This window comes from Camponotus vicinus, unplaced genomic scaffold (genome assembly GCF_025532165.1).
Source record: "Camponotus vicinus isolate PSW18456_S1 unplaced genomic scaffold, iyCamVici1.0 SCAF_5, whole genome shotgun sequence".
Lineage (NCBI taxonomy): Eukaryota > Metazoa > Arthropoda > Insecta > Hymenoptera > Formicidae > Camponotus > Camponotus vicinus.
In genome coordinates this window covers 19,676,044-19,689,074 of record NW_028141977.1, presented here as the reverse complement: position 1 = coordinate 19,689,074, position 13,031 = coordinate 19,676,044, and the positions used below count along the sequence as shown (strand labels likewise).

The window sequence follows — 13,031 nt, the reverse complement described above, 5'->3', positions numbered from 1 at the left end:
AGCATGTTCAATCTTATCCGTCGTACAACGCGTTGCGATAGAACGGCTGATTCGAACAAACGCAAAGACAGCGCGCTTCTTTGAAGAATTGCGTGATTATTGGTATCGGCACAGCTTGGGCGGGTTCTCTTTCTCTCTTTTCCTCGCATGCATCTCTCAAGCGAGCGTTCGCGCGTTATTCGGATGCCGAAGATTTTGAGATGCGCGCCGCGCGAGCTTTCGATACCGAACCGGCTGCGAGTGCGGAAAGATAAAGCTCGGGGAAAAGCTACGGAGAATCGGAAAAGCAGCGGAAGCTTTGATATACGACCATCGACCCACCCCCTACGCCCTCGCTTTTCACCGTATCGCGCTGCCCCTGCATCCGTGACGACTCTCAATAATCGAACGTTATTGCGTTACCTTGCCAAAGCTCTTCCACGATCGCGACACGTGCAACGAAAGATAGCGAGACTACGAGAGCGAGAGATTCCGCGCCAACGTATTCGCGAATCGCGTATGCGATTCTCGTCGCATGGCACCACGCATCGTAGAACGAACAACGCTTACAAACTGCCAAAGGGGGACTAACGCATTCCTCGACTTCGCGATAGAAATAGTTGCGCCGATACGTGCTTCGCAGACGCTCTCTGCGAGAGCGAATTTCGCGAGCGAACGATCGAATAAATCATTAATCGGATTCGCAATCGGTTTACCTCGGTTGCGTCCTGTCGCGTCTCAGGATGGACGGTTTCCATTAATTTTCGATAGCATCTTTAATACGATTTATCTCGTAATGTATTCTCTCTTATTAGGATCTACCTTGTAATCGCTTCTCCATCCTTTACTGTGTATCCTGCGATAATAGCTTTTGTTCCGCAATTTTTTCTTTTACGTTATATGTTTTAACGTTCCTTGGTTCGCTTACTTTCGCGGCAGGATCTATCTCAGTTGCCTGAGCGTATGTTGTGTCTGAAACCTTTTTTAGCGGTTTATAGAGCGTGAAAAAATGTGTAACGTTCTTGAGTTACGAACTAAAGGAATTCGAATTCTGCCAGTGGCTTGATATTGCAGTTCGTCGGCGCGCGTAGAATGTCTGCGGGGTATTGGTACACACGTCTGCATCCTGCGTGACACGTCTGTGCTAAAATGCGGAAACGTTTAACATTCGCGCCAGTCAAACTCTTTGCAAAGATTAGCGTGGATTTTGCGGAAAAATAAAAATTAATTTCGTAGAAAAAAACAAACGATATAAGAAAGAATTAAAATTTATGCAGGCAGAATTTTGTGCAATTTCCATAGATTTTCCGATTTTTGTTTTTTTCTTTTTTGGACGGTTTTTTTTGATAAAATTTGGAAAGCATCGCGTATAATTCCAGATAAAAGTGCTTTTAAATACACACTGAGAAAAATCGTTTTATTGTACCAACAAGACGTATATGATTGAAAGCATTTTGGTTAAATCAAACAAGAATTTCTAGTTATTCTAGTTATCATGATAATTTCTAGTTATCATGATTTTTTATAACTAGAACGTTTAATAGATTTTACTATAAGGATCTGGTTAATATTTTCTGGTTGAATCTATAAAATATCTTGTTACATTAACTTCTTTGCTTGTCGCTAGGCGGCGAGCCACTCTTAACTTAACTCGTATTCAATATTTGCCATGAAATGTATATAAAGAACTAGTATTAACATTAAATCCAAGATATATTTTTTTTCTCTTACGAGCAGTAGTGCCAGAAAGAGGGCGCTAGCTCTCTGATTATGTGTGTTTGAGCTGCATCCTCTTCTTGCATCACTGTTTTATCAGTTTAATTTCTAACAAACTGAATTTAAAATAATTTATTCAATAATCTGGATTGAATTTATCCAATAATCTTGTTGGAATTCAGAATATTAAACAGACTTTTGAAATTAGATGGAAAAAATTTTAAACGACTTGGTGCTGGCGAGTTTAGTATTATTAACAAGAAAATTTGGTAAATTTAACAGGAAGAAATTAATCAGAATCATCTGGTAATTCCTACAAGAATTCTGGTTCGTCCATTTTCCAACAGACATACTGGTTGAATCTACCAGAATTCTAATTAATGCAACCAGATTTTTTTCTCAGTGCACACGCTTGTTCAACAATATATAAATATAATTTATTTATACAGCTTACTTGATAAAAAGGAGCATAATGATCTTTTTTAATTTTTTTCCGCAAAGGAACGACTTAATATTCCTTTCTTTCGCGTCCCGGGGTTTATCATTCAGAAAGCGACGCACATTTCTGCGAGGAGCAACGACGCGAAAGAAGGCGTAAATTCTCGACTCTCTCTATGTCGAGTCGAGCAGCTGAATGTGCCTCGAAAATATTTTCTTTCTAGGATTATCGCACCCCACGATTATCAATTTTCCGGTAGCCACGACACGTTATCGTCCGTTGGCTCGCAAACCCATGTTTGTTGTGTCGCGCTGACAGCCAGAACGAACTTTAGCGTGCAATAACGAGCATTTGCGCCGACGTGGCGACACGTCGCCTAACGCGGTTGCTGCACGTTGATGGATTAGATGTGAGACCGACGTATGACGGATACGTCGCGAGGAAAATGCGATTCGAATTGCGAAATGCTGGCGTGCGACGCGCGACAAGTATCTTGACACACATACGTCTCGTATCTTCGTATTGTATATACAAAGTGTTTCTTAATAAGTGCGAAAAATTTTAGGAGATGATTCTTTGTCGAAAATTAAGGAGCGTTTTTCATATAAACATTAAAAAGTTTTAATAAAAAATTGAATAGGGGTTGCTAATTTCTTCCCCTTATAACAATACGGGAGGCTGAAAAAAATATTAATAAATAACCTTTTTACTAGTAGAAAATATCCACCTAATTTCACTTCTTTAACTTGTTCCAAATTTGAGAAAAAAATAAAAACCTAACTTGTACCCCCATTTTTGGAGGAGTGTAACTGCACAGGAAGAGATATAGGAGTATAAATTTATATGAAAAACTCTCTTAATTTTCAACAAAGAATCATCTCCTCAAATTTTTCGCACTTATTAAGAAGCACCCTGTATATATACATATATATGTGTGTGTGTGTGTGTGTGTGTGTGTGTGTGTGTGTGTGTGTGTGTGTGTGTGTGTGTGTGTATCGAGCCCAGAAATTATTAACCCTCGTCGGATTTATGCCGATTCCATAGAGACCGAAATGATATATGTTTTTTCTTCAGTTTCTCCCACGTATTCGATATAAAAGCTATTGATGGAGAAGTTTTTCAATCTTGTTGATGTATTTCTATACGTCACTTGGGAGCTTTTCCTAAATATATGTTAATTGATCGACCGTCCAATGAAAATTAATAACACTTAATTGATAATGCATTTCAATAAACGAGGAGACTTTTTTATATGAAAAATTATTTCAATTGCGAAAAAAGCTTCAATTTTGAAGAGAGTCGTCGGTTTTTCTACGAGAAAATACGCGAATCCTCGTTTCGTTTGCGGCGAGTAATGAATTTTTATGGAAAAAAATCGTTTCTGAAACACAATACATACATACATACATACATATATATATATATATATATATATATATATATATATATATATATATATATGACACACACACATATATATATATATTTTTGTGTTTCGAAAACAATTTTTACTTCATAAAAATTCATTTCCCGCCGCAAACGAAACGAGAATTTAGCAAACTAGATATACTGCTTTTCCGGAGATTTAAAACAACGGTGTGCAAAAGCTCATGAATGCGAGTAACGCGATTTGTGCTGGAAAATAGAAGGGAAAAAAATGTGGGAAATCACGGCAAGGAAAAATCGAAATCAAATCAACGTAATAGTAATGCCACGCGTGAAATTAGTTTTCAGCGCGATGCGCGAATCGTAATCGAATAAATATCGATCGGTATCAGAAGATACCGCGCAGTGCTCCATTCGTACTAATAATTATCCCCCTTCCTTTACGTATAGTACCTATGCTGAGATAATCGATACGTCGAGATGTCTCTCGTGCGAACCGAAAGAGACTTCTTATAAATAAAAGCTAATTTTTTCATACATTTCATACATATCAATTAATATGCGGATATTTTCTTTTCCTATTTTACGAAACTTAAACATAGTTTTACAAAATAAGCTTTCGATATAATTATCGTCATTCAAATTTTATTATATAATATCCGCAATTTATATTCAAAGCAGAAATAGAGTTTTATTCCGATATATCAGAATTGATACGTAACTTTATAAAGTAGCTACCTAAAATGCAATCTCAATATATATAACTATATTAAATGCAATAAGAGAAGATATTAAATATAGAAGGATATTAAATATATAATGATAAATATTTTATATATATTGTACACGTATATTCTGGATTAAAAAGATACATCAAAACATTCACAATATTGTCATTAAAAATAAATATTGGATAATTTTAGAAATTTTAGAAATTGCGACAATAACAAGTTTTGAATAATTTGAATTACATATTTGAATTGCGTATAAATAAGTAAAGCTTTCGACTTATTAGATATATTTTGCTCGGTAGATTTAATGTCTATAAAAAAATTCTATTATTTTATTTTATTAACAATACTGTTATTACAGTGTGATATTTAATTATTCATATGATGTCATATAATTACTCTCATCATAATTTTTATGTTTAACTAGTGGTGCTCCTTCACCCGAGTTGAATAATGGAAAATATGCATCGGTGTTGCCGTGGTAATATTTACATGTGTCAAAATTTCATTTCCATAGTTCAGTTTCGCCATTCGATTATCATACCCTATTGGATGGCGATATCATATTGATGACGTCATTCCTCGTATCGATTTTCACGATCAAATAGCAATTTGCTTACCGGTTCGTATAAATCGAATGACTGGAGGTAGAATGGATGCATCAATAAATGATCAGCCAAAGGATATATTTTGAGTAATATATTCGGTCTCTTTTATTATTTGAAAAGAGATATTTTTGTTTGTTACATATTTGAAGTATCAAGAGAGAAACGAATAAAATTATTCTTTTTAATAAATTGTAATAATTAGTAAAACGAATAATTATAATCTTATTTTTCAAAAGATAAGAGTAGATTTCTTTACAAGATTAAACACAGAAGTTTGCAAAGACGATTCTTTACCGATGCATTTACCTCCACGCTGAGAAAAATCGTTTGATTGTATCAACAAGACGTTTGATAAAAGGCATTTTGATTAAACCAAGCAGAATTTTTAGTTATCACGATAAGACTCGATTTCTTATAACTAGAACGTTATTAGATTTTACTACAAGGATTTGGTTTAGTATTTTCTAGTTAAATCTATAAAACTTCTTGTTATATTAATTAAACATAGACAGGTGCCATTTTTTGTAAATTTAGTATTATTACCAAGAAAATTTAACAGGAAGAAATTAATCATACTCATCTGGTAATTCCTAAAGGAATTCTGATTCGTCCATTTTCCAACAGACTGATTGAATCTACCAGATTTCTAATTAATGCACCCAGTTTTTTTTCTCAGAGCAAGTATCGTGACATTATACGCCAATATCCCCGGTGAAAATGCCATTCGGTCGTCAGTGTCCTTAATAATGGAATTTGTTATGCCTGGCAGCGCCATACGTTTCACCATGCGGTCTGGAGTAAATATTAAGCGCATATTTTAGCGCCCCTGGCAACTCGCCCTGCGGCGGTCCTCGCGGCCCGCTAAAATCCCAACGTCACTGATGATGCGATACGATGGACGATGGCGCGACCGTTGCTGCCCCGAAATCGATTTTGTCGAAATCGAATGGTCAAAATGCGAGCCGCTCGGTTCGCTTTTACCACGTAACTAGATGCGTCGAAAAAACCATTTGACATGGTTTTTTCCTCTTTTTTTTTTTTTATCTTCCGAGCGGAGAGACCGTATCTCACGCCGCACGATGATTTTTTCCATCCCGGTGATAGACAGCGTTTGTATAAATAATATGAAAAATATTAGTGACGTACTGTAGTCGAGAGGAGCAGAATTTTGGCCGCATAATGGGTTTAATATAATGTTCGCGAAGAATTCCGCGGTTTTTTATCAGGTTTCCGGATTCGTGATAAATTTAATCCTCGACGCTTTGTAACGACGGCTCGTATAACGTACACATACCGGAATGAAGGAAAAGAAAGGATAAGGAAAGAGAAAAGCAATTTCGAAAGATAATGGAAATAAAAATATTAGAGCTACGATGGATATAAGAGCTTTTTGTCGGGAATATTCATCGGCACGACTTTTACGAGTACTGATAAAATAAACTTTCGATCAAGTTATTGTTACATACATCGGATAGACCGCGAATAGGAACGTATATAACTACGTGGTGTCAGAAATATCATTTAATCTTCAATCATTGGCGATTTCATCACTGTCAATACCGAGATATTGTTAATACATTTTCGAAAGATTTTATACAAGCTCCTCCAAGATACATCGGCTTTATATTTTCCATAGAAATGTTTTCTCTCTAATGTTACTATATTTAATTCTATATTCCATTTCATTTCTATACTCGACTTGATATATCGTCGTCGATAACAGTTGCCTTTGATATGTTTTTTTATTTAAAAAAAGGGAGGAAAAAGATATTACATTTTTACGTCAATCCAGAGCAAAACCATGCTGTTATTCATCACCATTTATTTGATCCATTACGATGAAATTTCGGCCACTCACCGATGACCCCAAGCGAACCGGTTGGCCGATGTGTGCGTTATAGCGACCGTTGTATCTTCCAATGATAAAACAAAAATCAGGACCATGTCATCCATGTTACCTATCCATCCTGCTCGGTTCACCGAACGTAGCCTTCATATCGAGATAAATAATTTCATTCGACCGCGATTCGCGCTATTCCGGATGCTCTGATAGATGAATGATGTGAGAAACCCCCATTCCTATACACGTCTACGTATGCCTATCCTATTAGCAGTTTAACGTCATCTAGATTCTAGTTCAATCTCGTATTATTAACCGCGTTACGTATTATCATTGCATTATTGCATAACATTCCTGCTAATGATTGTATGAGAATTAATTCGCGTTTGAAATCATCGACGGCCAACTTACATTATCCAGATGTGAAATCTTCTAAATATAATTTTTAACCCCTAATTTAATTAAAATTAACTTTAATCGCGTTATTTTAAATTTTTCGAAATTCGCTTTTCCTTTTCCCTTAGTTTCTTTTTCAAATTTCCAGCATGAGATGATTCTGGAATCATGAGAGAGATGATACGCGTCGGAGAAGAAACTCGACGTAAAAGTAATGATTTCGCCCTCGGATGTCCACCTTCGCTTCACGTGTGTGGCACGGTATTGAAAATCGCGATACAGGGACACGCGGTCGTCGGAGGAAGCGAGAGAGGGCGATTGAGCGAGAGGGCGAGAGGAGGAAGGGGTGGGGAAGCGGTGAAGAGGACGAGTCACAAAGAGAGACGATCGGGGATGGAGAGGAGCGCGAGAGGGTGGCGAGAGGGCGAGTATCGCGATACTCTATCGGACAGAAATCGATACAGGGACGGCCGGGGTAACCGAGTGCGGGGGGAGAGAGGGGTCGGGTTGCCAGCCGGGGGTTTCTGTATTTTTCGCGAAAGCATTACGAACTCGTCCGCAAATATCTCCGGCGCATGGCTCTCAGCTATGCTCGGGGATTTGCGCGACAGCTACCGGATGCGGCTCTTCTTCACAATTTCCCGCGATACCATTGATACCGCCAACCGAGAGATATCCAATTTCGCCGAAATTAATTCTCCATGTGTCATAGATCTCGATGTGTCATCAGATGCGTCTCGAATTATCGTTGCGATAAACCGACGCGAAAGAGACGAGTGTTTCATACTTCGGAGGTATCTTTGCGCCAACAACTTTCGACGCGTCTTTTCGAAACGTCAGATCGCGCCAATCTTGTCCCCGCCTTCCGCCTCTTCTTTCTCGCGATATCCCTTTTCCTCCTTCATTTGGCGACAATTTCGAGAAATAGATCGGCGCAAAACGAGGCTCGCGCGCAAAGTTTTCCATCCGTGGATGAGAACCACCATGTGCTCTTCGCCACGTAGTGTTGGCAGAGTGCTCGTGATCGATTACTCGTCATCCGCGCGCGATGTCCCGAGTTCGACGCCCACCGCCCGCTGCCAAACCAAACGTACTCCTTTCTTTTTTCATCCTCTCTATTTTTTTTCTCGCTCCCGCTCCCGCACATTCGTCCTCGCTCCTACCTTCCACGTGGTCATCGACCGTGGACGGAGCGTGGTGGTAGATGCTCGCCGCGAAACGAACGCGTTTTTCGCCTTCCTCTCTCCACGAACGACTGGAGACGGGTTATTCTGCAAGTTCACGGAGCGTCAAATCGAAGTCACTTTCCCCAAACGTTCGCGCTTCGATGGAGACTGCGAATTTTATTCTGTCTGTTTTACACTCGCGCGTTCGTGAAAGGAGAGCCGTGAAAATATCGGTAGAAATGCGGAGATGCGAGAAACGCATTCGAAAACTTGAAACGTCGTTTTTGCGTGTCATGGACCTACTTTGCATATTGAAATTGTATCTCCCGAAAACTTTGTTCGATTCTTAAAAGATACGAAGCTTCCATTTGCCTGCGGTAGAGGTATTTTCTCGTGTATACACTCGATATTATTCGGCGAAGAAACAGTTTTGTCACAATTGAACGATTCGCTGAATAATTCATCGAATGCTCATTGAATGCGCCAACTTTTGCTTCCATATTTACGGACATTTTCGCAGAAAAGTTTTATTTCCTTTCATTAAACTGCGAGGGGCAGTTTAATTAAGTGAGATAAGATCGAGAAAAATTTCTAGCAATTTGCGCCAATCGTTTTCTAACTCGATAAATATTTCCCCAACATTGCGGAATAACTCATTGTTGCGAGGAGGGAATGTTGCCAAATCGAGAAGTTTATAATGAGTATGACTCGCTTAAAGTTTTGCCCAAACTTTCGGATATAGTCTCTCCGCTTCAAAGTTCATTCAAAAGTGCGCATCTTACGCTAATGACTCCGATAATCAACATCGTAGGACGCCGACACGTTTTTCGTAATCGCTCGCTTTTTATGTCAATGTTAAACTTACCGATCAGTAGGAGCAGCAATAATGTCGATTCCATTCCCGAAACCCTAGTGTAGCCTAGATGTAATCAGCTCAACACATTCTTGAAACTTTCCTGAAACAAAGTATGCAGCGAGAAGATTAGGGAGATAAGCTCTTAATCCAGAGTTTCCGGTAATTGATCGAGAGCGAATAATTGAATCGAAGCGCAAAACTAAAAAGAGATTAAGCAAATGCTTTCTAATCCGCTAATGTTGGGTCCGCGCTCTCGAAACGGACAGAATTTTGCTTTACTTTTAAACATGCGACGAGAAAATTATAGTCACGGCACGCAAAATGACTAGCGATCATTAATTATATATAACGAAAATGGAGTATATCAGAATAATAATATTTCATAAATTTAAAGCGAGTTCCTTAATTTTGCATGTTTATGACGAGTTTAACGCGCAATGTTTAGAGTGCTTCACGTGTCTCTCTCTCCTTCAGCATGCGTGGGAACGCGCGGGTCGCGCGAAAGTGTCGAGAGACAATTACTATAATCACATGCGCGACTGGACATCCCTCGCACACATACACGCGCACGCGTGCGGAACTATGATAAAACGCGTAGTTTACGCTACGTCAGGAACACATGTAGCGCGTTGCGTCAAATGACTCGAGCGCGGATCGATGGCCAAAGTCGGACAGAACAATGGTAAAAGGGTAGAAAGATAGCACGAGGGACGGTCGGATAAAACGCGTTTCGTCGACGAGGCTTGGGTGTAGGATATTCGTGGCAGAGTGTTGCGACAAGGGGAGGGGGAGGGGGAGATGGCGAGAGAGATGAAGCGAGAGAAGGAGAGGAGGAGAGGGGGAATGTTCCCGTCCCGGAAGCGCAACGGCGGCCATTTTTCACGGTGCGGACATCCGTTTCCGGTCCACGATCGCCGCGAAACACAAACAAAAATGGCGGACTCGGGGCGAAGACGAGGGCGAGGGACGAGATGACGAGGGGGGGATGGGAGATACGGAGCGAAAGAGGAAAATGGGAAAGACGGAAATCAAGTGCCGTGAGACAGAGGGGACCGCGAGGCGGAAAAAGGACGACTGGCTTGACGACACGACGGCGGTTCCGTCGTCCATTGGAAGTTCTTTCTCCCTCTTTATCTCTTTGTTTTTTTTTCTACCATTTCCTTCTTCACCGTCGCTGTTGCGTTTACGTGTTACACGTGTAGATCCCTCCTCAATTATTCGGGGTGCGTCTTTAAGATTTTCTTCGGCGCTTTAGAAGATCTCTATTCTCTCTTTTATGCGCTCATAAAAGAAATCGACAACTTTTATCATGTTTAGCGGTATCGGCAGAGTCTTATACTTTCAGCTCGCAGCTGTCCTTTTAGATCCATACTTCAATCACTATCGCTGCGCTCAAGTCGAAACTCGAAAGTCATGAAAGTATGAAAGGGAATAGAAGGAAAGATAAACACGACTTCTTAAGTAGCAAATATTAACTTCAATCTCACTTTACTCGATTCTTTGTCTCGTTCTTAAGATTGAGGCTCCGGAAAGAGAGCGAAGAAACTATAAATTAAAGTAAACTCAATGTTATAACGAATGCGTTCGCGAAGTCTCATAAAAAAATCGGACAGCGCGCGCGATTAACGGACGTATTTACACCTTGACACGTACATTTTAATCCATTATACGGGAAAGAAAGGAGAGAAACGCGGGGAGATAAGCGTCTTGAGCGGTAATAATCCGAGTTCCGCGGATATAAGGTAGTCGTCTTTGCCGTTCGACGCCAACGAGAACACCTGGCATCCTTGCCAATCTCCGCCCTCGCCGATCTCAATTTCCATCGCTCTCCTCGGCGTAATAAAGCCTCTTTGTCTTCCACGGCCGTTGGCGACGGTCTCTTTTCGCGGTTCCAGGCATCGTAAGACGAAAGAATGGAAATTTAGTTTTCTAGGACGGGCCATGTCTTTGCGCGACCTTCTCGATTACCGTATCGGGCGACAAGGACGAATGAGCTCGACGTAACTTGGCACTGATCCGAGCTAAACGAGCTTTTGAAGTTCACCGATATCATAACACGAGCTTGTCAAGAAGATTAAGATAGGCTCAAGATGTGTGCGGGGGTGACTGTGGGAGATTGTAAAATTTCTTATCAAAAACCTCAGGGAGAAGGAGGGAATTTTACCATTTATCTTCCCGATTCAATTTTTCATCAAACTAAAGATTTCTTGGAGATAAACGGCTCGCTCGGACCCTTTTCTCGGCTCGATTCAACAAAAGCTTTCAATTTTCGCTATATCAATTTAGAATGTATTTATTCGAATCAAGGTAAAAGACTCCAAACGGCCTAATTTTAGAAAAAAATCATGGGCGCAAAGTTCCTCGAGTATCCTCCAATTTCCGGTCTTCGGGGAGTAATTCGGTTTAAGCCGGCACAAACAATTCCGCGGAAGTTGAATGGCCGCGCGCGCGCGGCTATCAATTTAGAATATATTTATTTGAATCAAAGCAAAAGACTCCAAGCGGCCTAATTTTTAGAAAAAAATCATTGACGCAAAGTTCCTCGAGTATCCTCCAATTTCCGATCCTCGGGGAGTAATTCGGTTTAAGCCGGCACGAACAATTCCGCGGAAGTTGAATGGCCGCGCGCGCGCGGCTATCAATTTAGAATATATTTATTTGAATCAAAGCAAAAGACTCCAAGCGGCCTAATTTTAGAAAAAAATCATGGGCGCAAAGTTCCTCGAGTATCCTCCAATTTCCGGTCTTCGGGGAGTAATTCGGTTTAAGCCGGCACGAACAATTCCGCGGAAGTTGAATGGCCGCGCGCGCGCGGCTATCAATTTAGAATATATTTATTTGAATCAAAGCAAAAGACTCCAAGCGGCCTAATTTTTAGAAAAAAATCATTGACGCAAAGTTCCTCGAGTATCCTCCAATTTCCGGTCTTCGGGGAGTAATTCGGTTTAAGCCGGCACGAACAATTCCGCGGAAGTTGAATGGCCGCGCGCGCGCGGCTATCAATTTAGAATATATTTATTTGAATCAAAGCAAAAGACTCCAAGCGGCCTAATTTTTAGAAAAAAATCATTGACGCAAAGTTCCTCGAGTATCCTCCAATTTCCGGTCTTCGGGGAGTAATTCGGTTTAAGCTGGCACGAACAATTCCGCGGAAGTTGAATGGCCGCGCGCGCGCGGCTATCAATTTAGAATATATTTATTTGAATCAAAGCAAAAGACTCCAAGCGGCCTAATTTTTAGAAAAAAATCATTGACACAAAGTTCCTCGAGTATCCTCCAATTTCCGGTCTTCGGGGAGTAATTCGGTTTAAGCCGGCACGAACAATTCCGCGGAAGTTGAATGGCCGCGCGCGCGCGGCTATCAATTTAGAATATATTTATTTGAATCAAAGCAAAAGACTCCAAGCGGCCTAATTTTAGAAAAAAATCATGGGCGCAAAGTTCCTCGAGTATCCTCCAATTTCCGGTCTTCGGGGAGTAATTCGGTTTAAGCCGGCACGAACAATTCCGCGGAAGTTGAATGGCCGCGCGCGCGCGGCTATCAATTTAGAATATATTTATTTGAATCAAAGCAAAAGACTCCAAGCGGCCTAATTTTTAGAAAAAAATCATTGACGCAAAGTTCCTCGAGTATCCTCCAATTTCCGGTCTTCGGGGAGTAATTCGGTTTAAGCTGGCACGAACAATTCCGCGGAAGTTGAATGGCCGCGCGCGCGCGCGCGAGCAGTAAGACAAGGACGGGCAAGAGTTATGCATTATGATTCGCTCCGTTCCCTCCCTCGCAACCCTCCAGCGCCAACCTAATAACGTCACTTGTTGCACGAGCCCCCCTGACCCCCACACTAACCCCGGCGGGCTCCTTTCTCGCTTCGTCTTGCGCGAAACTATCGCCCACCCACCACGGTAAAGTCTCA

General features: G+C 40.8%; 1 protein-coding gene across 6 annotated transcripts in view; it reads right to left on the bottom strand.

Moving 5' to 3' along the window:
• Dscam3 (Down syndrome cell adhesion molecule 3) overlaps positions 1–13,031 on the bottom strand; it is a 99,351-nt gene that overhangs the window by 38,253 nt on the left and 48,067 nt on the right. For all 6 annotated transcript variants that reach the window (XM_083100999.1, XM_083100998.1, XM_083100995.1 and 3 more), the window contains exon 2: positions 9,127–9,217. In XM_083100999.1, the coding sequence (XP_082957125.1) occupies positions 9,127–9,160 (34 nt within the window). In that variant the 5' untranslated portion in view covers positions 9,161–9,217. The remainder of the gene's footprint in view (positions 1–9,126; positions 9,218–13,031) is intronic.